Source organism: Suricata suricatta, chromosome 1 (genome assembly GCF_006229205.1).
Source record: "Suricata suricatta isolate VVHF042 chromosome 1, meerkat_22Aug2017_6uvM2_HiC, whole genome shotgun sequence".
NCBI lineage: Eukaryota > Metazoa > Chordata > Mammalia > Carnivora > Herpestidae > Suricata > Suricata suricatta.
This window is the reverse complement of record NC_043700.1, coordinates 1,507,182-1,533,171: the sequence shown is the minus strand read 5'-3', so window position 1 is coordinate 1,533,171 and position 25,990 is coordinate 1,507,182. Positions and strand designations below refer to the sequence as shown.

Here is a 25,990-nt window from a genome sequence, read left to right as displayed (position 1 = left end):
GGTCACCAGAGCTGGCGGGGCACCCCTGCCCTGGGAGGGGGCAGGCGGAGGGGGGTCAACGGAGCCGGCAGGGCACCCCTGCCCTGGAAAGGGGCAGGCGGGGGGGCGGTCACCGGAGCCGGCCGGGCACCCCTGCCCTGGGAGGGGGCAGGCGGGGGTCACCAGAGCCGGTGGGGCACCCCTGCCCTGGAGGGGACAGGCAGCGTCTGGGGGGTGGCGCCCAGACCCGCCTCGTCTTTGTGCGTCTTCATCTCTCCCTTTGTAGAGAGGACGCTCCTGTCGTGTGTATTTATTCTATTTCTAAATACATCCTCTCATAACTAATACACATACACCAACACCGTCCAGTACCTCAATGACACAAGGTCGATGAATTATTGAAATCTGGCCCAGATCGCTGAAATAAGACATTCCCCCCTCCTCCGGGAAAGCCCTGAGGGGCCACCTCGTCACACCCACGCGTGACACCTGCGGCCCCGAGACCGGAGACGATGAACGTCACAGAGGCCCGGCTCCCTCCAGGGGTGGAACTCGGGTCGTCCCTCTGAACACCACGGGGGGAAATGGGCCGTCTTCTCCTAACGGGTTGTAGAGGGACAAGTCTCTGCTCCCTATGCCCCTGACCATGGGTGACCTACGCCCGCCGGCCTCTGTCACCTGAGACACAGGGGACCCGGGAAAGATCTGTTCTCGTCAAAGAATAAAAATGTAGACAATTGCTTTTCATTAAGTGGAAATCACTCGAAGAGCAAGTGGGAATGTTTGGAAAGCCCTCCAGGGAAAAGCTGACAGATGAGAATAGTGACCTAAAACCCAGGAACAATTGATTTTTTGCTACATTTCCCCCCTGAGTACCACTGGACCCGACACTCCTTGCAGACCCCGAGGCCCGACTTCACGTGCCGTTTGAGGCCGGGAAAGCCCAGGGCTACTCACTGAGCGCGGCCTGGACCTTGATGGCGTCCGACTCCTGAGAGCTCTCGCTCGTGCCCACGGCGTTCACCGCCTTCACACGGAACACGTACTGCTCGCCGGTGGTCAGGCCGTGCACCACAAACCTGCGGGAAACGCCGGTCAGGGGCACGGCTGCGTGGCTCCACTGCGCCCCTCCCACAGCACGGCTAAGACCCGTGGGGCCACGCCAACACGTCCTCACGGGCACTAGAGGGAACGTTACTTTCTGAGCCAAGTTGTACAGGCATCACGGACACATGTTCACGCGTGAGTTGTAGCTCTGATGCCAACCAGCGCTCGGGCCCAGTCAGGACGGGAGCAGGGGCGTGAGGCCCGGTACGCCAGGAGCTGGAGCGGCACGGGGCTGGGGGCCCAGAAAGCAAAGCCCCTCCGAGCCCAAGTGGCCCTACGTGGCCTCCCTCGGTGTCGGTCCCTTGCTGTGCGGCCCCCCTCCATTTCCCCATTTCCCAGGTCCTGTCTGAATCAAAGGGCTTTTATGAAACAGCATGCAAGTCCTTATCTGAAAGAACCCATGGATGGAAAGCTTAGAATCAGGCTCGTTCCGGAAATGGAGGGGATCCTGGTCAGATGAGGCCCGAACACCGGCCTCCACACTCAACAGATCGGTCCCCAATCACGCGCCTTAGCCTCGGTGAGGCTGCAGCCCATCTGTGAAATGGGACGCTCTTCCCCGCTTCCGGCACCTCCGTGAGCATCACTGGGGAACCGTGAGGGAAGATGTGGGCCGCCCCGCACAGGCCGCGCTCTGCCCGGTCCACGTAAGGGGTCACGCTGGCCTCCCCGAGCCCGGGACCCGCTGTGGCCTTCCACAAAGCTCAGGCCCGAGAACGCTATTCTAGCTTCTTTGTTCTGAGACCTCTTTCTGCATTTGCCACCCATGAACTCCAGATGCCATCTGGCCGACAGTCCGAGGGACATCTCTCCTGTCCCAGCCACGGCTCTTCCCAGTCACCACTGTTGTAAGAAGACTGAGAAGGGAAGGTGGCTGGCCTTCACGGAGAGCCCATCCCCAGGGCGGGGTCTGACGGCTGCCTCAGTTTCCTGAGACGCACGTCCCAGAGGGAGGGAGCAGGGCCCGGCAGTCTGCACAGGGCCCGGACCCCAGGGCGAAGGGGCTCTTCTCCGCTTCGGGAGAACCACAGAGAGGACACGGCCCCTCCTTTGTGGATAGAGCCGCGGGCTGTCAGTTACAAGAAAAAAGCAATTTTAAAAGTTTGAAAAACCAGTACAGAAAAACAAAACGCGCCCCAGGTCACTGTTGCTACACTAACTGTCCTGCAGGGGGGAGGCCTGAGCTGCTCAGTGTGCACGGGGGCCACGTTCCGGGCTCCTCCATCGCGGACACACGCATCAGTTCAGGCACGAGCCCGGGTCCCGAGCAGCCCGTCAGCTTTAGGTCCTGTGCCCCTCGCGTGTGCCTAAGACCTGGACATTGGTGCAGAGGCCCGCGGGCGTGCGAGCCGTGGCATGGCCGCGTGGAGCGCTGTGCGGCTCCTGTCTGCCCCTGCTCCCCGCACCCGGCCCCGCGGGGCCGCACCTGTTGTAGCGGATGGGCTTGTGGTTGCACGGCTCCCAGGCGTTGGTGCCCGCCACGCAGCAGTCCACGTAGTAGCCGAGCAGGTCCTCCTCGTGCTTGGGCCTGTCCCACTGCACCACCACCGACGTCTTGGTGTTCCGGGATGCCAGCACGCGGCCAGGGGCGGAAGGCACGGCTGCGCAGGGGACACGGCGACAAATGGGAAACGGAGTCAGAGTGGAGGGAGCTGCCCCGGAGGCCCTCCAGCCCTTGTGTCCGTGGGGAAAGGAGACCCGAAATCTGTGCGCGGGGTGGGGGGTGGCGGACGGCTGGCTGCCCCCCCCAGGGGGCCCGGCGGCACTGGACATCCCTCTGTCCTCCCAAGTCCTGCCTGACTCACAAAGGAGGGCCGGCCACCAGGTCCCACCCACCACAGCCGTGAGGCAGCATGTTCGGGGACACCTGAGGCTTAGCTGGCGGAGCGTCTGGCTCTCGATCTCAGCCCGGGTCATGATCTCACGGTCCATGAGATCGAGCCGCATCAGGCTCGGTGCTGACAGTGCTGAGCCTGCTTGGGCCTGTCTCCCTCCCTCTCTGCCCCTCCCTGCTGGTTCTCTCTCTCTCTCCCAATAAATAAATAAAAGTTTTAAAAAATAAAGAAAAAGCATGTTCTAATGACACACTCTGGCTAACGGGGCATGTCACAGTTTCTGGGGAATGAAATTACTGACTTGAAGAGAATAAGACACATTTCAATCAGACTGATCAGAAACCATGAGTGGATTCAAAATCTAATCATGACTTGACCGAAGATTTTGTCACCAGCGCGCTTCAGGATTTCTGTAATTCCTATCTGACGACTTCAGAGAGGGGACGTGAAGCCATATGAGCAAGGAATGCCAGTGTGCTCAGGGTTTTTAAAAAAGTGACCAATGCCTGCAAATATGTCTAACCCATTTACTAGTTTCATGAAAATAAGAAGGAGGGGCGCCTGGGTGGCTCAGTCGGATAAGCGTGCGACTCTGGATTTCAACTCAGCTCATGATCTCATGGTTTAGGAGTTCGAGCCCTGCCTCAGGCTCTGTGCTGACAGCATGGAGCCGCTTGGGCCTCTTTCCCTCCCTCTCTCTCTGCCCCTTGTCTGCTCACAAGCTCTCTCTCTTTCAGTCTCTCAAAATAAATAAGTAAACTTAAAAAAATAAGACAGAACTTAAGAGAAATGTTGAGTACCAACTTCACCTCCTCCAAAATGAGATTTTAAGGTGCCTGGAATGTTAACTCCTGTACAACACGAGTTGTCCTTCTCTACACAGCGTGATGGGGACTGATGTCACTGGCCTGGGGCCTGTCCCCAGCTGCGGTCGCTCACCGACGTGGCCACACTCACCGATCGTGTCCTGTGCCTGAATGGGGGCGGTGATCTCCGACGGGTCGCTCATGCCGTGCTTGTTGGCTGACAAGACCCGGAACACGTACGGCTTCCCCTCAGCAAGGTCAAAGACGGCATAGCGAGGGGACCGCACGGCCGTCTGGGCGTTGACCCGCTGCCAGCTCCCGCTCCCAACCACGGACTGCGAAGGGACACGGGATTCACAAAAGGAAGCCGAGAAGGCCCCCACTCACGCTGACGGGACCACTCCGACTCAGAGAGCAGAATTAACCTGTGCGGACGGCCGGGGGGTAGAGCACTCCCTGGGCCATCGGCAAACCTTTTTGATTTATGTGAAAAGTGAGGCCAACTGGGAAAAGTAAGAAATTACCCCAAGTTGGAAATGCTTACCAGTAAAAAGGTATACTTAAAAGCAAATAAACTATCTAAACAACTTAAAGGAATTAATACATAGGTTGTAGTGGATGCAAGTGTGCTTGTGTGTGTACGTGTGTGCATCTGCATATGTGTACTGTGTGCATGTGTGCCTGTGTGTGCATGTGTGCACGTATGTGCATATGTGTACTATGTGTGTGTGTGTGTATGGGCATTGTGCATGTGTGGCTACATGTGTGTGGTTGTGTGTGGTTGTGTGTGCATGTGTGCATGTGTGTGTGCACATGTGTGCATTGTGCATGTGCAGCTACATGTGTGGTTACATGTGCATGTGTGTGCACATGTGCACTGTGCACATCTGTGCATGTGTGTGCATGTGTGCACTGTGCGCATGTGTGTGCATTGTGCATGTGTGTACGTGTGTGCATGTGTGGCTACATGTGTGTGGTTATGTGTGCATGTGTGTGCACGTGTGTGCGCGTGTGTGCATTGTGCATGTGTGCACATGTGTACTGTGCGCATGTGTGCCCGTGCATGTGTGCATGTGTGTACTGTGCACGTGTGTGCCTTGTATGCATGGGTGCACGTGTGTGCATGTGTGGCTACATGTGTGTGGTTGTGTGTGCACGCATGTGAGTGTGTGCATGTGTGTGTGCATGTGTAGCTCCATGTGTGTGGTTGTGTGTGCATGTGTGCATGCATGGTGTGTGCACGTTTGTGTTCCTGTGTGTGCATGTATGAGTTTGTGTGTGTGCATGTATGAGTGTGTGCGTGTGTGTGTGTATGACTGTGTGCCTCTGTGCACATGTGTGTGCATGAGTTTATACCTGTGTGAGTGCATGAGCACGTGCCTGTGTGTGAGTGTGTGGGCGTGAGTGCATGTATGAGTGTGTGCCTGTGTGTATGTGTGTGTGTGCACCTGTATGAGTGTGTGCATGTGTGTGTGCGTGTGCAGCACTGCAAACACAAGCCACGTCTCTACCTGTGTCCAGAGCTAAGCCTTCCGGCCAAGAACGGGTCTCGTGGCCAGCTGCAGTGTGAATTCCTGTACAAGACCGCCACCAAGTGGCCACGCGACCCCTGGACAAACTCAGAGCCCAGCAAACCGCCCTGCCCACGTCTCACGGACTGAGTGAGACGCGGGAGCTAGACTGTGTCAGCAGGAAGATCCCCCATTTCGGTGCCTTCCTGGGGGTGGGGCCACCAGAGGTGACCCACTTGCTCACGGGAGGGCAGCAAAGCCTGACCCAGCACACAGTCCCCTGCTGCCCCCCCTCACGGCGTGGCTGCCACGTAGTCACGGCGCAGCGGCGCCCTCAGCTCCACACTAGTGTCAGTGATGGATCTCCGGGACCCCTGGGCTGACAGTCACTCGTGTTTACAACACGCAGAACAACACAGTGTGACATCCCACAGGGCTCTGCTGATTTGGAAAACGTGAGCACACAGTACCTTCTCAATGAAATACATCAGTGGCTCCTTGCCGCGGGGAGCAGGTGGGTCCCAGCTGAGGACAACGTACGTCCTGCTGATCTCTGAGGCGTGCACATTGGTGGGTGGCCCTGGGATCTGCACGTCACCTGGAGGAGTGATGAACTCAGTTGGTGCTGGGTGATGAACTCAGTGCTGGATGATGAACTCAGTTAGTGCTGGGTGATGAACTCAGTTAGTGCTGGGTGATGAACTCAGTTAGTGCTGGGTGATGACTCAGTGCGGGGTGATGAACTCAGTGCTGGGGGATGAATTCAGTTAATGCTGGGTGATGAACTCAGTGCTGGGTGATGAGCTCAGTTAGTGCTGGGTGATGAACTGGGTTAGTGCTGGGTGATGGACTCAGTGCTGGGTGATGAACTCAGGGCTGGGTGATGAATTCAGTGCTGGGTAATGAGCTCAGTTGGTGCTGGGTGATTAACTGGGTTAGTGCTGGGTAATGAGCTCAGTTAGTGCTGGGTGATTAACTGGGTTAGTGCTGGGTGGTAAACTCAGTGCTGGGTGATGAACTGGGTTAGTGCTGGGTGATGAACTGGGTTAGTGCTGGGTGATGAATTGTTAGTGCTGAGTACACCCCAGGTCCCCCTGTGCACCGGAGCCCATCTTGGGAGCACTGTCCCTGGGGCACATTACCAGGCACCAAAGAACTGCCGTCCTCAGTGTTGTCCTTTGCTTCGACTCTATTTTGGGGTGGTCAGCGAGCTATCTGCCCCAGCCCAGTCTAGTGCACTGGTTGAGATCTAAATAGTTTTGTTTCTAATATAAGCCAGTTCATTTTAAAAAGGAAGAAAAGAAAGAAGAAGAATCTACTCCAAAAATCTTCCAGGGTTTCAGCTGGAAGCGTTGGCGGGAAGATCCGCCCAGAAGAAATGGGGCACTTAGCCAGAGCGGAGCTTTCCGGTGCAGGGAATCGTGCAGAGAAGGTGCCGGTGGTCCGTGTGCCACGACCCCAAGGCCTTGTGGAAGGGACTGCCCTTCTCTGCGGGTCCCCTGGCTGTTCCCCTCGCACCGCACGCCCTCCCAGCCCTGGAGCCGCACACCGACCTCCACAGCACCCTGTTCCTCCCTCCTAGCGGGCCTGCCCACATTCATAAGCCCACAGGTTTGAAATTCTGGGGGGGTTTCAATAAGCCTCTTGCAAATAAGAGGGACATTTGGGATCGGAGCGGTCCGCTGCATCGGGCTTGTGACACAGCCTTGTTCTAACACGCGTGAGCGTGCGGGGGCGCTCAGTCTGGAGAGGAGAGCTGCTCTGCGATGTGGATGTTCTCCAGACCCACAATCCCTGTAGTTGTGACACGAAATGTTACGAGCCTCCGATTAGATTAGCACATGATTAAAAGGGTTTGAACTGCCCCAGGACGTCTCTGAGCCCTTCTCCAGATCCCGTTGCACCCTCCGGACTCTGCGGCCGGCACGGAATTGAGCGGCCACGTGGAGACGGGACAAACAAGCCGGGGTCCGGTTTCGCAGGAGTCCCGTTACAGGGAGCATCACATTTTACAGGCCACTCGGCACAGAAAGGCGTCGGGGCCTGACCTAGGAGCTTTCTGGCAAGGGGGCGGGATTTCTCCGGCAGGTGGGCAGTCTCTCCAGGAAGTGTCAGTGAGGCCGGGGGGAGCGGGCCTCAGGCACCCAACAGGACCCATGCTGCGCCCACAGCCAGAGATCCGGACGTGGCCCCGAGCCCCCGGTTTACGTTTTGTGTCCGAGGTGCTGGAGGGCACGGGAGGCAAGCCCAGGGGACAGAGGACGGCGCGGCAGGTGGTGAAGGCGGGAAGGACGTGTGAACACAGAGCTGCCGTCCACGCGCTTTCAGATCTGAGCGGGTGGCTGTCCTCAGACCCCGCACAGAGAGAACGGAGTAGGAAGCATTTTGTCCGATGCTGGGGGGAAGGAAGGGCCATTGTGTCAGCAGGGGACCCCTGGCTGGGGCGAGACGCTGGCCCGTGGTGGCAGGAGTGGCAGGCCGGGGCCGAAGCCTCCAGCCACGGACAGCAGAGGGGGCACAGGTGGGGGGCAAGGAGCGGCCATGGGCAGAAGCCGACCTCTGTTACCCACACTCCTGACCGCCGAGAGGAGGGCAGAGAGAGAAGCAAACAAGAGCAAACGGAGAGGCCAGGAGACTCCGCGTGCGACCCCAAGGGGTCCCTGCTCTGCTGGTGTGCCCGTCGCTCCTGGACAGGACTGCAGGCCAGCACGCTGGGGTCCTCCCCGGGGACCTGGCCCTGGTCTTCTCCCTCCCCGATCGCAAATCCTGCACTTTGTTCTCTCCACCCCGGGAGCCCAGGACCCTTGCTGGCTGCCCGTATGTGCCCTCCAAGTCAGGGAAACTCAAACTTCATCCCGGGACGGCAGGGCCCGGAGACGGCACACCTGTGCAGAGCACACGGAGCCTTCCCCAGGCAGCCGCCGGCCCCCAGGCCACCGGGCCACCGGGCGTGCAGCTAGCAGAAGGCAAGCCATCTGCCTGGGCCATGAGGCCTGCTGGGGCCCTTCCTGGAACAGACAGCCCGCCGTGCGAGGGGGCAGGTCAGGAAAGGTCGGGAAAGCTGGGCGATATTCGGAGAGGGGCGCTGCCCGTATTAACATGTTTGTGAGGCGGGGTGCCTGGGCGGCCCCATGGGTTAAACGTCCAACTCTTGATCAAGGCCTAGGTCAAGTTATGATCTCACGGTTTGTGAGTTTGAGCCCCACATCGGGCTCTGTGCTGGCAGCATGGAGCCTACTCAGGATTCTCCGTCTCTCTCTGCCCCTCCCCTGCTCATGCTCTCCCTCCCTCATTCTCTCTCTCTCTCTCTCTCTCTCTCTCTCTCTCTCTCAGCATAAACTTAAAACAAAATCATTTGCAGGTAGACATAAAGATTAAACGCATTAGAAAAAAATGAGCAAAAGAACATAAAATACCAGACGATGCACAAGGAGTATTTCTTTTTCATCAGGAATGTGGCATTTACCACCTTTCTCGCTAAAGCAGGGGGGCTGCAGGAAACAGACCGGCCCCGGGAGGAGCAGGGGAGGGCAGCGACGGAGAACTTCCTCGGGGCACGCACTTGAACCCCGGCATCTTCCTTTCTCTGAGGGATTTTTGTCCTAACTGCCAGAAGCAGCTGCTGTTTGGAGCCAGACACCTGGACTCTCTCCACCGGAGCGGGCGCGGCACACCGGGTGCCCGTCTCGGACCCGCCTGCCCCCGGCCACGGCACCGCAGGGCCGCCTCTCGCACAGCCTGGCCCCAGAGGGCTGGCGCCCCACGCAGCCAGGCTCCGGGCACATCCACAGTCCCCCCGAGCGTCTCAGCCCCAGGCCCGCACAGCCCGGCTCCCGGCGCATCCACAGTCCCCCCAGGGCGTCTCAGCCCCTGGCCTGCACGGCCAGCTACCCAAACAGAGCCTCACGTTGGCCACAGTGCGGATGGAACACAGCCACGTTCGAGGATGCACCGCACACACTGAAGGCACAGGCCCCAGGGGCCAGGAAACCTGCCTTCTTAGAGGAAAGGGGACATGAGGAGCGTGAAGAATGGAGTCTGTGGCATCACTCCGGTTGGAAATAGGATAGATGTGTTGTGTCTGCAACTTCCATTTTAGCAGCCGGAAAACTCAGTCTCTTACAATGCGGTATTTCTGTGTTTGGCACGCAGTAGCTGGCCACTGACACCCCACGGGTCTGCATCTACGCGTAACAAGGGAGGCGGTCTGTGCCGAGGGCGCGCTTCCCGCCGCGGGACGGGCCACTGCATTGCTTCTACTCCCACTGCTTCACGTAACGTGAATTTCACCGCCGACACGCGGCCTTTGGGGAGCAGCTAACGCCCCGTTTGGGGGGACTTTATGTGAATTCCCACACGCCCTCTTAGGATGGCTCGGACAGCTGTCTCCTCACCGACCCCATCGGCCCGCCAGGCGCGAACGAGGGACCTTCCTTCTCCTCGCTCCCGTCGAAAGCGCCTGCGGTGCCCAGGCCGGGGTGCCCCAGGAACCCCTCCTCCGCTCTCGGCAGGACCAGATTTACTCATTCGGAGAACGACGTTTCCGTCAGTTATTGGGAAGGAAGCCATGGTAAGTCACCTCTCCTAAGTCATTCTTCTCGCGGTCCTCCTTCCCTGGGCATCTTCCCCACCTCGGAGGGCGCCTGGAAATGGAGGTCTTCACTTCGCCTTCGGCAGCTGGCGAGGGCCCAGGCAGGACTCTTAACGGGCGTCCCTCCAGGCATTGCCTGCTTCTCTTGAGGCACCAGAGAAAAACCATTTTAGGTGCGAAGATAAGTCTGGAGACCACCTGGGGGCAAGTATGGAAGTCGGCCAAGGACGCCGGCGACTGAGGCCCCCGGAGGCCAGAGCGCTTGGACCGCAGCGCTTCCACAGGAGGGCTCGCTCCCAAGGTCACGTCCGGAGGCTCCAAACTCGACTTTCTTCGCTTCTGAGTTTGCCATGGTTCTCTGTGAAGTGTCCCTACACGTCTACGTGAGCTAGTGGGATTCCTGACTCACAATGCAGGCTCCCTCCTTGATAAAGGACCTTCCTTGCGGTCCCTGAGAGGGAATCAGGGGGAAGTGTCCGTAAAATCCAGCGTAAATGAGGGAAACGCAAACCTTCAGATCAAGGACACCGACAGCAAGAACTCAGTCCGTTTCGGTTAAAGTGCTAGAAGTACAATCTTTGCTCAAAAGGAAAAATGGAAAGAGCCCTCCGCACGGAGTCTGAGGGAAGGGCCCCAGCCTCAGCGGGCGATCAAGGCTCAGATTCGTGTGACCTCCTCTGTGCGCCCCGAGGAGAACACAGTGCTGACCCCTAAACAGAAGCCACGAGGCCCCTGAGGACCTCTGGGTTCTAACCCTCTCCCTCAGCTGCCCTGTGCGTGTCCGGACTCCACGGGCCGTCAGAGTGCGGGCCTGGCCTGCGGGTTTCACATCTACATGTGACCAGCTGGGAGTGGCTTCCCCGTCACACTCCCCGTGCATTCCCACCCTGAGTCCCTGGGGCACGTGCAGCTGAGCCGAAGCCAAAGCGGTGAAGGGCCACTTACCCTCCAGGTCGTCCTGATAGATGACGATTTCTTTATCCCCCTCCAAATGGACCGCTGCAAGACAGAGGCCAGTGCTCAGTCTGGCATCCAAAGGTTTCCTAAAGAAGCCCAGCTTCCCTAACCAAGTACGAGATGCATGTCACCTGCGCGGTGTCATTACAACATGCTCACGGCTCTCCAGAGTCGGTGTTGGGAACAGTCTTAATAGTCAGAGCCTCCCAGACCTGTGTGCTGGATCAGAAAGACCAGCGAGATAAGGAGCACTGCCGGCTCACTTAAAGCCGTAACTGTGGGTCCGATCCCTTTCGGGAAGCTGGGTCATGTGAAATTACAATCAGAAATAAAGTGGCTTGGTTTCAAAGCCTTCCAAGTCTCAGCATGTGTTGAAATCATATCAGCAACGGACTAAGGAAAGGCTCATCCTGACCAGTCTAACTGGATCCCAGCGGAGGGCATCAGGAAGGCAGTGAGCACCAGTGGTGAGGTGTGCGTGCCCGCCTGGCGCCCCACTCCCGATGCTGCCCTGGTGGAGCCAGGGACACCGCAGACTATCACCGCGCCACGTTCAGCCCTGAAGGCGTTCCCAAGGCTCACGGAGAGCTGAGCGTCGACGACAAGGAACACATCACACAAGACGGTCCCAAGCTTCCAAGGCACGACCGGAGCTGAAGTCTGCACCGCCTACCTTGTAACCTCCTGAGGTCTACGGGGTCAAGGGCAGCCACGGCCTCGGAGACTCTGGAAGGCCTGCTGATGCCCGCGCTGTTGACCGCCCTCACGCGGAAGATGTAAGACCTCCCTTCAAACAGGCCTGTCACGGGGTACTTGCAGATTTTCACAGGTGCATCATTGCACTGGACCCAATTGTCTGTCCCCACTTCACATCTTCAAATAAAAAAAGGGTGGAGAATAACAGACACGTCAGTCTAGTAAAATCGTTCAGCTCTATACATCTATTCCACCCACATGATGCATCGAGGACAATGGTGACAGGACAATACCTCCTACTGATAGAAACCGATGCTGGTAAAGCACTGATTTATATAAACCGTAGCATAAATAAACCTTAAATGACTGAGCTACTTAGGAAATATGAAACAGGTATAGTTAAATGTTTAACACCTTGATAATCTATGACTTGAAGATCAGTCGCTGCCTCCAACCACATTTAGGCAAAAATCCTCCAAAACCCATTCGAGGTGTGTCGTGATAGTCCTTTTTCCAACCCGCATGGCAAAATCACAGGGTGCCCTGCCAGCATGCCTGCCCCCACACCTCCCGCGGCACTGAGCCCCGGGAGTGAACTGTCCCGAGGCCAGCGACACGTGTCTTTCCAGCACGTGTGGAATCAGCAAGCCTTTTGAAGGCGGTAAGGAAGCGCTAGCCAGACCCCCGGAAACGCAGAGGAGATGGGCCTCTGTCCTTAGGGCTTGAGAAACTTCAGCACCAAAACGTCATGTCAAGTCCCCAGGAGCACATAGCAAGTTGAGAAAAATCCTTTTCGGAGCCGTTCAGAGCCAGGTGGTACGTGTGCTTCTAGCTCCTCAGAATTTTCAGTGAAGGCTCTGTGACGCCCACGTGCTGACCTGCTACGGCCAGAACGTGACACGGTCAGGGCTGAGTGACTGGAGGGAACCAGGCTTACATCGACGCCTGGCCACGCACCGGGTGAGAGCTGCCTCCCCCCGCCCGAAGGCGCATCGATGAAGGAGAGAGGGGAGCAGAGCAGAACTGGGCCATGATATTGTTTACGCCAAAAGGCTGAAAAAATTTCTAAATGTCACAGGAAAACGGAAAATGTTTTTGTTTTTTCACTCAAGGAAAACCCTGACCAATGCACTCTGCAAACTCTGACCCTTGCACTTCCGAATAGTGTCCTGATGGTGAACATTTTAGTGGAACCAGGAGCTCTGCTGGCGTGGAAAAGGGAGCTCAACACAGGTACTCCCACAACACCAGATTTGATGGATTTTTCTGAAATAAACACCTTCCTTCCCTGTGTTTTATGCACACAGCATCTTAAATCCCTCCCCAGGTGCATCATCCTGCTGTAGACCACAGCTCAGACCCTTTGTCTTACTTCCGAATTCATTTTCTCCGACTACACTTTTTCTCAGTGATTGACGTGTGTTACTGAGGCATACACTGCATGTGCAGTAAATTCACCGGCTCTGCGTGCTCTCCTTCCCAGGCCCTGAGCACCACGCCAAGTAAAGGAACAGGAAAGAATTAGACTGCAGCATTTCATGATGATCCACATTTAAGTTATAAATTCAAAGGTAAAGTCCGATCTTTTGTATTTGAAATGTCAGTATTTGTTTTACTCCGAGACAAGAAGAAAACCTAACTTAATGGAGAGGAAGACTGGAATTTGGGTATGAACGGGCCGGCATGCTTCCCGGCTACAGGCCACATGGTCCGTCTTTTGCTCCAGAAGGAGGGGCAGGACCAAGGTCTCCCCAGAACCCGCAGCCAGGGCTCCACGTGCCAGGGAAGCTGGCGGGGACTCGGCACCGGGGGTGCAACAGGCAAGCAGAGCTCCAAGCACGACGCACAGAAATCTGCCTGCTCTATTCTCGCCACGGGGCGGTATCTCCCAACGGTCCGGTCAGGGGCCTTCAATAACCATGTAGTGACGTACCTGACTGAGAATGCTGCCATGAACTTGGGTTTAGAAAAATATCCAAAGTCGCTGTCCGCGCCAACACTAATGTCAGGAACGCCCAGTCCCCGGAGGAAGGCGGCGGGCACTCACCGATCGATGAAGTAGCCAATGACAGGGCTCTCCATGGTCGTGTTGGGTGGCTTCCAGGTCACGATGACATAGTCGCGGTTGGCGTCATGGCACTGCAAGTCCATGGGTGCGCCCGGGGCCCCGGTGACCAGCGGGTCTGCGTCTGCCGGGGGGAGGAGACAGAGGCGGGGGACTGGGGCGCTGGAAAGCATGTGGGCGGCTTCTTCAAACACAGACTTGTACCCACTCGATTCGATCTGACCCCCTGCTTAATCCTCGCGTCTAGATCACCTGACTCCTTTCTGACTAGGATGCACCGGTGATGAGAAATACAAACGTAGCTATGAGTTCAAAGTCAACGTGCGTGTGCTGTCCTCTGTGAGACACGCACGTCTGATTGTTTGCAACTGTTGCCAAAATTGAAGGTCACCTTCTCCTGATGGGGATTATCCTATAAAGTCCTGTCAAACTCTAACCAGCGAAATGATGATAATAGTGTCGCCTTTTTAACACCTGAGAAGTATTACCTTAGACACTTTTATCTTTCAAAATCCTTAGGAGATTGAGGACTTAAAACGTTCTTTTTCGGCCAGCTGTGAGCAGACGCTTGGGTCCACGTGACACTCACTCTCTCACAGCCCATACCTGGAATCCGTATTCCCTTCGTAACCGCGACCGTTACCCTCTCCTGATCCAGGCGTATTGAAAGCTAAGCATTTCTTGACATTGAGCCAAATATTTTCCTCCCATTCAAAACCCTCAGAAAGTAAGCAGAACAGTAAAACTCCCCGCTACGTCCGTTCTTTTCCTCCTGCTGCTGGTGCTGAATAAGCAAGGCGATTTCAGCTACGCTGTATTTATTGCATTTTTATGGGGCGAGATCTTGCCGGAAGGCGCATGTGAGAATGGGAGGGACGCCTTAATGCCAACCGAATAAAAATGGTAAAACTGTGCAGACGGGCCTAACACCGCAGCCCCGAAAGCTGTTGTCGTCTTGGGGGAGGGAGGAGGACAGGGTATTTGTTTTACATTTGTTCCTTTCTAAGTTCTAATACTCCCTGATGACACAGCCCTGTCTTGTGCTCTGACCCAAGAGTTCCCGTGGGAACCAGAATGTGCTGACGGGACTTCTCCAAGCACACGCAACCTGACTCGCTGCAGGCACGGAGGTGCCAGAAGCACCGAGTGCGGGTCAGGCTGGGCAGCTCGTCCGAACGGCCGCCCCAGGCTCAGGACACCAGTGCTGGCCACTGGAACGGAGTGTGCTGGAACCTTCGGGATGGCTCAGCTGGGCCCTGGGGAGGACAGCCTCCAGGCCGGAGCAGATGTAGGGAAGAGGGCTCCACCAGGTGAAGACAGAAGCCTGGGGGCTGAGAGTGTCCACGGGAAGGGTCCAGACACCTGCCCCTCCACCCCAGAGAAGGGTCTGGACACCTGACCTCTGCCCCTCCACCCCGGAGAAGGGTCTGGACACCTGACTCCTGCCTTCTCTCTTCTCCACCCCGGAGAAGTCCCCCAGGCCTCTGAGCCTCTACATCTGCATTTGGGAAACAGGATAATAGCCGTTGCTTACAAAATGGGCACGAGAATGTTAGGTTACACATACGTACTTGTGTGTACACCCAATATACCCGTGTGCCTACACACACACACACACATACACACGCCATACACATATGATGCACATGATTTCCTCCATGTCCTGTGTCCATGTGTCCACCTCGTATAGGACAGTTACAAAACATGCACACATATGACACACCACACATACATGCGCACGTACACATGCATGCACCTATGTGCCTACGTGTGACAGGGACTCACGCATCATGTACATAACGCGTGACCCCTGGCTGGCACAGCATGACCTTGTCCTCCCTCCCACAGCCTGGGAGCTGGGGCCCGTCAGGAGGACAGGGGACGGTGCACGGCTGCTGGAGGTCAAGCCCTCGGCACAAACAGCGCCATGCGGGCGCCTCACGCACACTCACTGACATCAGTGGCAGCAGCGACAGCAGCCCTCCCTCCCCTGGTGGCCTGTCCTGTGCGCACTTCAGAGGCCAGGAGGGCCCTCCACCCCTACTCTGGAGCCCCCTCAGCTCTGACGTTGTCTTGAGAATTAGTAATGCAGACACGTTCACACTGAGAAGTCCTTTTATAGATTCTATCACTTTAGCCACAGAGAGTCAATAATTGAGGTTCTGGTCCGTTCCCAGGCAGAGTCACAGACTCCGTGTGCATGCGGCACAGGGAGGCCCAGGTCGCGTCCGGAGGCTCGGACAAGCAGAGAGCCTGACCCCGCCCACGCACCTGCTCCGGCCCAGCCTCCGTGAGGCCCCGCCTCCCGCCCTCCAGCCAGGAGGACCCCGCACCTCGGACAAACAGGAAGGCGCTATGCTCGCTGACGCCCCCTCGGGACACAATCCTCAAGGTGTACAGACCCTCGTCGTCCTTGTTCAGGTGGCTGAAGGACAGCGAGGCTTGGCCTTCCCCGAAGAACATCTTGGTCCACTTGGACTCCTTCACCAGCACATCTGAAAGAGGGTTCCACGCAGGAGGGCATGAGACACCGCGGAGGAGACCAGACGATCAAAGTGCACCAGTGCGCCCTGCTGGGCGGCGGGGCTCAGGGGAAGGGAGCCGTGCAGCTCGCCAGGAGCACACCAGGCACCCCGCGGGAGGACGAGGCAAGGCCAGCCCTCGGGCACAGACCCCCAGCGCGTCTCTGGAGCGATGGCGGTCGACCTGGGCTCAGAGCTCCCAGCTGCCCCCTCACCCCCAGCCGGCCAGCGTCTAACCACGTCCATGTCCTCCTCACAGCTAACGCTCTCCTGGGCGGCAAGCTGGCCGAGGGAAAGCCTTCCACCCACGGGCTTGGCAATAAATAGTAGAAGCACCAACAAACCGTCGATCAGAGCCCTCGAAACGGAAAGGGCAGCCGCGCAAAAGCAAAGCAGACGAGACACAAGCCTGTGGAAACCTCCAACGCTGGAAACCGAGGAGACACCAAATGGAAAAAAGGATCACTGTGGCCTCTAATCTGGCTCCGTGCCCGCTGGGGAAGGGCAGGGAGGCCCCGCCGCCGGCTTCCCGGGGGAGCTGCCGCGCGGGGTGAGCCGGGGGTCGGGCGCGCCGTTCAGGGCACAAGCACAAGTTCTGAGAATGTGTCCCACAGTGATAAACGAGACGCACGAGGACGACTTCACTCCAGAACTTTCCGGGGGCGCCCGGATGGCTCTGTTGGCTAAGCATCTGACTCCTGACTTCGACGCAGATCATGATCTCAGGTTCAGGGGTTCAAGCCCCACATCGGGCTCTGTGCTGGCAACGCAGAGCCTGCTTGGGACTCTCTCTCTCCTCTCTCTGCCCCTCCCCTGCTCACTCACTCTCTCTCTCTCAAAATAAATAAACTCTAAAAAAAAAAAAAAAAAAAAAGGATTGCTCCTAACAGGAAAAATAAAAACCAACACAAGTCCTGAGACCCGAGGGCACTAGGGACCGCCTACAATGGGGTGGAGGGCCCCGGGGCTGATGGTGGGGGGCGCTGCCCCAGGGCCAACAACAGGGTGCGGTGCCGCCGGGCCACAGCGTCAGACAACTACTGTCCTGGACACACCGGTGTGGCCTTGTGTGAAATGAAGAAAAGGAGATTTCTAAGTGAACAGGCCTTCCCTGTTTTAACATGTACGCACACACAGAGACACATTCTACAAACAAGTGGTGAGAGTAATTTCTTGGGGAGAGAAATTATAATTTGGGTTTCTTTCTTTTTTTTTTAATAAAAAGCAGACACTAGGGGCACCTGGGTGGCTCAGTCGGTTAAGCGTCCGACTTAGGCTCAGGTCATAATCTCACGGTTCGTGGGTTTGAGCCCCTCGTCAGGCTCTGTGCTGACCGCTAGCTCAGAGCCTGGAGCCTGTCTTCAGATCCTGTGACTCCTTCTCTCTCTGACCCTCCCCTGCTCATGCTGTCTCTCTCTCTCTCAAAAATAAATAAAAACATTAAAAATTTAAAAAAAAAAACAGACACTACATTTGTGTAAGAAAAGGAAACTATTTGTATGTTTTCCATTTTAACAACAGGCCTGGCTCGGGCTTGTCTGGTGGGCTCAGGAGTACCCCCCACACTCTGGGGCGCACAGTAGGGCCTCTCCCTCCTGCTTAGAGGCGGAGCCCCACTCTGCAGCGCTCAGAAGGGAAAACGGTCCAAACGCCATAAAGAGGCACCTGGGGGCTCAGTCAGCTTAGCGTCCAGCTCCTGGTTTCGGCTCAGGGTGTGATCCCAGGGTCGTGGGATGAGCCCCGTGCTGGGCTCGGTGCTGACAGCGTGGAGCCTGCCTGGGAGTCTCTCCCTCTCTGCCCCTCTACCCTGCACACTCTCTCGCACAGAATAATAAATAATATATTTAAAAATTTTTTAAGTATCATAAAAATAGAAAATTTTAAAGATTGTCTCATTTTTTCTCTTTCCCAGAGGAATGAGCGCATTACCTGATACACCGTAAGTACGATAAAAATAGAAAGTGATAGAACACAAAATACAGTTCTAAAATGTAGCACTCCGGAAAGGAGTGAGTGAGACAGGTCGATGGAGTCACTAACGTGCGTGGAGGGGGAGGCTCCCCAGCCCGCAAGCCGGGGTCTCGGGCCTCCAGCCTCCAGAAGTGAGGGAGGTCCGTCCGCTGTGTAAGCCGCCCGGGCTGTGGTGTCTGTCAGCGCAGCCAGGACAGATGAAGACAGCAGGCCAGGCACGGCAGGAAGGTGTCCGCTCCTGGTCCCCCGGGCCTGTCCGCCCCGGGCCAAGTCCCTCAGGCGCCAAAGGGAAAACGCAGCGTCTGTATGTGGGTTACGGGCACGCGTAGTTACGACAGGGCCCATCGGCCGGAGCAGCGTGTCTAGCCAGGAGTCGGCCCCCGACCAGAGGCCCGCCCCACCACGGGCTCCGTGAGCATCTCAGGACCCAACAAATCGGCCTTAAGTGCACATCACACCCAGGGCTGGCTCTCGGGTTTAGTAAACGTGGTCCTCCCTTCTCTGATCAGAGCTCTAATCCGTCTGAACTGTGTCCCCCGGTCCACATGTCCTGTGTGCACAGAGCACCTGCTGCGCCTGACGGGGGCACATTCCTCGGGCTGGCATCCTCTCGGGGTCACCAGCCATCTGGGGCCTCGCAGCTCAGTAATTTTAAGGAGTAAGAAAAAAAATCTCCTTGTATGTTAATGTGTACAAACAAGGCACCGAGAACGGTCTGCACCAACTTCCTCTTGAATAACAGAGCCCGTGAGGATCTGGCTGTGACCATGGACAGGGCGCCCGGTGGAGCTCGGCCCCAGACACTGCACTGGTGCCCAGCTCGGGGGCTCCACGCACACGAGTCAAGGCCAGGCCCTTCCTCATCACCAGAAAACGCTCCGAAGCTGATGTCACTACCCTTTGGGGATATGATGAAAACTCTCCTTAAATGTATGCCATTGGCTCCAGGAGAAAATTAGACCCTTGGAACTTAAGTTAGACCTCGTGTCTTAAATTAGCACAGCAGAGGGTAAGTTTAATCCCGTCTGTCCCCACAAAGAGTCTCCCTCTGCTTCCCTCGGCTCTGCCTGGACTGGACATGCGGTCCGTGCCTTGTATTCGGCAAATTGTCACGTTCTGAGATGTTTCGTACACTTTAAAAAGACACAGCTTTACATTTCTATTTTCCCGCAGCCAGATCATAAATACCTGGCAGGCGGGCTGGCCTGCTTCCTTATCAGATTTTGCATTGTGTTTGGGCCCAAGAGAAGACAAGCTGGCCAGGTCCACTGGTTGTGCAGCAAACTGTCCCATGTGGGGCAGCAGTGTGACGGCCGTGCCAATGGAAGGGGGCGTGGAGTCTATGGGAAGCACCTTGAACTTGGTCTCGGCTCCCACCTGTCGCAGGGAACCACACTCCGTCCCTGCCTCGGGTCCCGGTGGAAGAAGAGTGTCACACTTGGAACAGAGTCCAACCTGCGACACATGCCCGGGGCTGGTTCAGCCAGGGAGGAGCACAGAGAGGAAGACACCTCGTTCGTTCCTTCACGTCCCAGGAAGACCCTCCTCCCGCAGCGATACAGGACCTACGACTCGTCTACTCCGGGCGCCCCTGTTCAGCTCTCTGCGTCCCGGGGTGAAGGTCAAGGTCCACGGCAAGCTCTCCCCTCTCCCCGCTTGCTGCTGGAAGCGACCACAGTGGAGACACGCATGCCAAATCCACACTGATGTCCACCAGCCATTCTCAGCCCAGCGAGGCCAAGACCGGGGTGTGGCGCTCCCGGGGGTCCCCGGTGGGGTGGCCGTCCCCTACGGCACTCACCGTCTCGGTACCACTCGGCACGCGGCTGCACCCTCTTCAGCTCTGGTGTCACCAGCAGCGTGCACTTGAGAGTGACAGTCTCGCCTTCTCTCCTAAAGGTGACTCCGAACTTCTCCAGAAACTGGACGTCAAAGTGCATGTAGGGAATCACGGACGAGGGGGGCACTGCACGGGGAGCAGACACGGTCACAGTGGCAGGAGCAGCATTCCCAGCACCGCGAGTTCTTCCCAAAGCAGACACAATGTCAGTGAACAAAAGACCCGAGGGACAGGGACAGGAGCAGGGATGGGCTCCCGAGGTCCCTTCTGGCTCCACCCCTGCCTTGGGGACGTCCTCCCGGGGGGCTCCACGTGGTCCTTGGAACCAGGGGGCCCATCAGACGTCTCCCAGACACACACACTCTCAGGCCTCCCTGCCTCTCCACCTGCTGGCCCTGAACTTGTCCTGCTCACCTATTACTGGTCCTCCTTTTTTTTTTAATTTTTTTAAATGTTTTATTTATTTTTTGAGATAGAGAGAGACAGAGCATGAGCATGAAGGGGCAGAGAGAGAGGGAGACACAGAATCCAAAACAGGCTCCGGGCTCTGAGCTGTCAGCACAGAGCCCGACGTGGGGCTTGAACCCACAAATGTGAGATCATGACCTGAGCCGAAGTCGGAGGCTTAAACGACTGAGACGCCAGGCGCCCCGACATCTTCGACAACCAGAGGGGATGACACAAGCCAATCCACTACGAATGACCCAGAAATGACCAGGAGCCAAGCACACACACGTCCAGCGGCTGCCCGAAAGGCTCCCGCCGGGCACCTGGGCTGAAGTCAGGTCTTCACCAGCACTTGACCCCTCCTCTCCTCTCACACGCCCACCTCCGCTCAGGATGAAAACGCAGCTGCCGCGGGGTCGGGCCATGACTCTTTTGGACGGCAGGTCAATCCTAACCTCATCCCCAAGCCATGAACAAGCCAGCGTGAGTCAGTGAGTCAGTGTGCTCGGCCCTGGTGCTGGAGGTGCCGCAGACACGGCGCCCTGCCCCACGCTCCCCAGCTCGGGCCGGCCCGGCCGCCTCACCCCCGGCTCCACACCAGCCCGGGGACTCGGGGACACGCGACTTCAGTCACCTTGGACACAGGGGGCCTACGGGCGGCCTCCAGTCCGCAGCCCCACAGACGAGCTGCGGGCACGCACACATGTTCTCGGTGCAGGGGGAACACCTTCACAACGGGCGAGTGGGAGAACTCTGGGTGCAAAGTTACATGCACTCCGGGCATCACACATGGCAGGGAGGCAGTGCCCACCAGTTACAGGCAGAGCCCAAGTCGCCTTCTGAGCATCAGGCCACTCGTCATCACTGATGGACGGTGGCTGTGTGCCATCAGAGGGCAACTGTGGCAATGGGACGCCTTCAGCTCAAGGATCTGGATTCAGTTTTTTCCCCAGTTCAAAAATGTCAAGTCTGTCCATTTCACCAGTGTCTGAAAATTCCACACAGTTACGGGGGACCGCCTGCCAGGGACTGACGCTGCCAGCGAAGACAAAGAGTTTTCTGAAGGACGGCTTCCAAGAAGGAATTCAGGGCCCCTGGGGGGCTCAGTCAGTTAACGTCTGACTTCAGCTCAGGTCATGATCCCACAGTTCATGGGTTCGAGCCCCACGTCAGGCTCTGTGCTGACAGCTTGGAGCCTGGAGCTGCTTCCTATTCTGTGTCTCCCTCTCTCTCTGCCCCTCCCCTGTTCGTACTCTGTCTCTCTCGGTCTCAAAAATACACACATTAAAAAAAATTTTTTTTAAAGGATTCAACCCTGAGAAAATAACTTTGTAATTCTATGCTGTGTCGCTATGCATTTTTCTGCACAAACAGGAAAACAGTGGACTTACATCCAATAGGGAGTCCCACCGAGTGGAATGGCTCCTCATCTCCATGGAACCCTGCAAGACAGGCCGGTGAAGGGCACGGAGGCCGGAAGGCACCAAGGCCTGCCCGCGCCCTGGAGGGACAACTCACTTCTCACGACCACGGCAGCGTTGGTCGACACCTGCCCGTACCCGTTGGTGGCCACGGCAGTGTAGGTCGCTGTGTCGTCAAAGTTCGCCCTTGGAGGAGAGAGAGCAAGCTCAGCCCTAAGGGGACCCTCGGCCCACGGGCTGCTCTGCAGGGGCCGGTGACCCAAATCGGAACACAAGCCTCCTCGAGAGCCTCGCGTGTGGCCCACATCCCTTGTTCATAAGTGATTTGTTGAAGACCAAAGCCAGCTCTACCCTTGGGACAAAGCGTTAATTATAGACACAGCAAGGTCTGATCCCAGACGATGGCCAGCTTTGTCCTTGCGGAGACCAGTACGTGCAGACCCTGCTGAGTCGCCTCAGTTTCATCCTCAAGGGGAAGTCCATATTCGCCTGGATTCCACTTTTCTTCCTCTAGAGGATCCGCGGCTTTATTTGCCAATGGGAAGTCTCCACTGACCTCCACCACCAGGAAAATCAACTCCACCTCGCTCCCTACCAGCAGTTCCCATGTGTAGGGGAGAGTACATCCCAAGCCCCGAAATAACGTGATCACCCAGATAGGAAGCACCCACCCAAGCGTGTTTTGAAGGTCTTAGACTGGCCCCACCCAAGGCAGCCTTCCCCAGAGTCGTGGGGAGGGTGGAGGCCCAGCTCCAGAAAGAACCGCGACCCAGGAACGACCAGACCCCAGCATCTCCAGGCCAGAGCCCCCTGCACCCCCCAAAACTGATCTGGAATGAGCTGACGCTCCCCACCAGAACACAGAACGTGTCACTGAGACCAGGAACATAGGCAAGAGGAGCTTTCTACCAAATGCCCCGCACGCTGCTAGGTGCTGTGAAGGTAGGCCGCTTTGTCTGACAGTCTCCGGCATCCTGGAAAATAAGCACTGTTGTCTGATGAGAAGCTGATCCTTCAAGAAGCCGGACACAGAAGGTCCGTGTGAGTCTAGAATCTGCACCCTTTCTTGTCGTCTCTGCAACTTCCTCTGTGAGAAGCTGGCCTCCAGACCATGATACTTACCCCCCGGGGAAGAGAAAGCTCATCAAGGCTTCTCTGAAAATGCACCAAGGAGCCAATGCCCCAGAGACAGACCCATTCTTGAGGGAAGCTGGGAACCTTAGTTTTTTCTCTATTCCGCTTGGAACTGAAACTATTTTCTTTGGCCAAGACATGCACGCTGTCTCCAGCAACGGGGACAGGGAGCTGCAGAGAGGACTCGGCCCTTCTTCCAGGAAGCTCGGTTTCAATTCACCAGGTGAGGCCACCGGCTGCGTGAACTGCCACCGCTCAAGGGGTCACCCAAGTCCGTCCCCTGGCATCAGGGCACCTCGTGGCAGCACGAGCTGGCTGCGAAGCCCGGGCACAAAGCCGGGGTTCCAGTCTGAACTCCGTACAAGCCGCTTCGCCAGGCACTCTGCACCCACGCTGCCGGTGTCCCCGGGGCAGAGGCACAGGGAGGAAACCGTCAAGGCTCCCGTGAGAAGATGCTTTCCCCACAGTAGGCGGTAACATCGTGTGCAGACGAGCGTGCACACATGTGGCCCCGTGGCACGCGGCCCCGGGAGCCCCGGGAGCAGGCTGGGGCTGGGGTCCAGGCGGACGCGGGGTCACCTCCCGTCCTTACCCTCCGCCATTGCTTCAATTATTATTGTGGCGTTTTTTCCCCATGCGTTATTTCTTCTAAACAATGAAACCATCATATTTTATTATTGTTTACGTTTACTTATTTATTTTGAGAGAGAGAGAGGGAGCGCAGGGGAGGAGGAGAGAGAGGGGGAGAGAGAGGAGGAGCCCAAGCAGATTCTGCGCTGTCAGGGCTCGAACTCACAAACCACAAGATCATGACCAGAGCCAAAGTTAAGAGTCAGACGCTTAACCAAGTCACCCAGCCGCCCGACCCATTTTACTTTCATAAATGCACTCCGGAAACTAGAAGGTATCCTCCTTCTGGGACCAGCCCCCCGCCTTTCTCTACAGGCAGCACCTGCCTCTCTACTGCGGGCACAGGGAGAGATGCACCGCAGTCTGTGAGAAGCGCCGGGTCACAGTGTCCCCACCTGGAGCGTGGACCGCAAGCACAGTGACCGAGTCCTAGAGGAGGAGGTCCGCTGTGCCCCTGTCCCTGCCCCAGGTCCCGAGTGGGGAGACCGACCGCGGCACGAGCATGCAGTCCTCAGAGAGCGTGTGCGGAGAGGTCACTCAGCGCTTCCAGCCGGGCCCCACAAATCTCTTTATCGGCTCCTTGGCCTGCTGGGTAGGACCCACTACAGTGGTTCTCCAGCTGTGCCCCCTGGTTTCAAACCGAATCCTCCCACTTTGTCTTCGATGTGTATTTTAGCAGTTTTTACAAGTGCAGCAGGGGTGCCTGGGAGGTCAGGGGTTTACGTCCGACTTCCGCTCAGGTCACGATCCCCGGCTCACGGACTCGGGGCCCGTGTCGGGCGCTGTGTGGACAGCGTGGTGTCTGCCTGGGGTTCTCTTTCCCCCTCTCTGCCCCTCTCCCCACCTTGTGTCTCTCTATCGGAATAAATAAAGTTTTATAAAAAGATTGCTTAAAAGGTGCAGCAGCCGCAGGCTCTGAGCGGCAGTGCTGGGAGTGGGTGCAGGTCGCAGACGGTCGCGTCAGACCGGCGCCTTCATTCCATCCGCCTCCTGAGTTCCTCCACTGACTTTGTAACGAATCAACAGTATCTGCCCTAGACTTGTGGAGTATGTCTAAGGAGCGCCCGCACTTCACGCAGGTGACGCTGAGGATCAAATAAAACAAGGTGTCTGACAACGTCTTGTAATAGATAGGACCGCCCCCCACTCGTACGTTATTAATTAAAACACACTAGCGGAATTCCTGGGCCCAAGTTCAAAGACACTTCCCCATTCTCTCCGTGACTAAGGCTCTCTCCTCTGCCTCCACACTCCAACAACACGGCACAGACTTCCAAGTGCTTTGAGAACTGCAATTAATTGGTCTTTCATTGCTCCGTGGGTGGAACAGCCTGAGGGACACAGGAAGGGAGTGAGCCTGGTGGCAGAGTCAACGCAGAGCCTCAGAGGAGGGAAGGAAGGGGCAGGATGCGCCCTACAGGGCAAGGCCCACCCAGAGAGCCGCTTCCACAAGGTTTTGAGCTGCATCTCAGGCGAGAATTAGATACGGGAGAGAGTTCTTTAACACATTAGCGCTGACGGTTGTCAGGGACCAATTAGCACTTAGTACTTAGCAGCCCTGCCGGGGCTGGGGAGGAGGAAGCCGGGACTTAGGAGCTGGAACCTTCCCCAGTGACATACAGAACACAGAACGTGTGTGCGTGTGCTCCAGTGCATTCATCCAGGACAGGGTCTGCAGCGCTCCGGGGTCAGGAAGTCCACACCCCAGGGGTTCAGACCCCCCACTGACCCACAGCCACCATCCCCAGGCTCCCGTGGAGGCAGAGCAGACGCTGGTGCTGGTAAGTCAGCAGGTGCTGGTAAGTCAGCACTTGCACTTGCGTTTACTTTCGTCCTGTTGCTTTTGCGTTTCTCCTTTGCAAACGTTTTGTTTTTTCTTTTTTTTAATTTTTTTATGCTTTTTATTTATTTTTGAGAGACAGAGAGAGAGCACAAGCAAGGGAGGGGCAGAGAGAGAGAGGGAGCTACAGAATCTAAAGCAGGTTCCAGGCTCTGAGCTGTCAGTACAGAGCCCGACATGGGGCTCAAACCCATGAACCCTGAGATCATGACCTGAGCCGAAGGCGGATGCTCAACTGACTGAGGCGCCCCAGCGACCCTCTCCTTTGCAAACGTTTTCTATTGTATAAAACACATCTGGACACTGAGAGGTTGTAAGTAAGCGTCCCTGTGTGTGCGGAGGTCCTGCTCACACATGCCGCCCAGTGCTGGCGCGGCATCTGGGGCCCTGGGGCAGCGGGGGGCCGGGCCGGGCACGCAGACTTTGAGAAGAATGTGTCCAACTCAAAAGTTTGTCCAACCTTCCCACGGGCCAGCAGGGCTGCGCTGGGAGGTGGCACTTAGCAGTCCCTCCCCCCCGCTGCCCCCACCCCCACACAGAGCCTGCGTCTGTGCTGCCCTTCATGCTGTGAGAAAGTGCAAGCAAGTGATTAAGAGGCAAAGGTTTTGTTTTCTGTTTGGACAGGTTCCCGGAAGAGA

The 25,990-nt window shown here is 56.9% G+C and overlaps 1 protein-coding gene across 2 annotated transcripts in view; it reads right to left on the bottom strand.

Annotated features, from left to right (window-relative positions):
- Positions 1-25,990, bottom strand: part of MYOM2 (myomesin 2) — a 67,293-nt gene that overhangs the window by 27,056 nt on the left and 14,247 nt on the right. For both annotated transcript variants that reach the window (XM_029933669.1, XM_029933662.1), the window contains exons 7-17: positions 21,846-21,934; positions 21,719-21,769; positions 19,842-20,006; positions 15,881-16,042; positions 13,530-13,671; positions 11,460-11,659; positions 10,775-10,828; positions 5,709-5,836; positions 3,879-4,062; positions 2,513-2,687; positions 937-1,058 (exon numbers count right to left, since the gene is read on the bottom strand). In XM_029933669.1, coding sequence (XP_029789529.1) covers positions 937-1,058; positions 2,513-2,687; positions 3,879-4,062; positions 5,709-5,836; positions 10,775-10,828; positions 11,460-11,659; positions 13,530-13,671; positions 15,881-16,042; positions 19,842-20,006; positions 21,719-21,769; positions 21,846-21,934 — 1,472 coding nt within the window. The remainder of the gene's footprint in view (positions 1-936; positions 1,059-2,512; positions 2,688-3,878; positions 4,063-5,708; positions 5,837-10,774; positions 10,829-11,459; positions 11,660-13,529; positions 13,672-15,880; positions 16,043-19,841; positions 20,007-21,718; positions 21,770-21,845; positions 21,935-25,990) is intronic.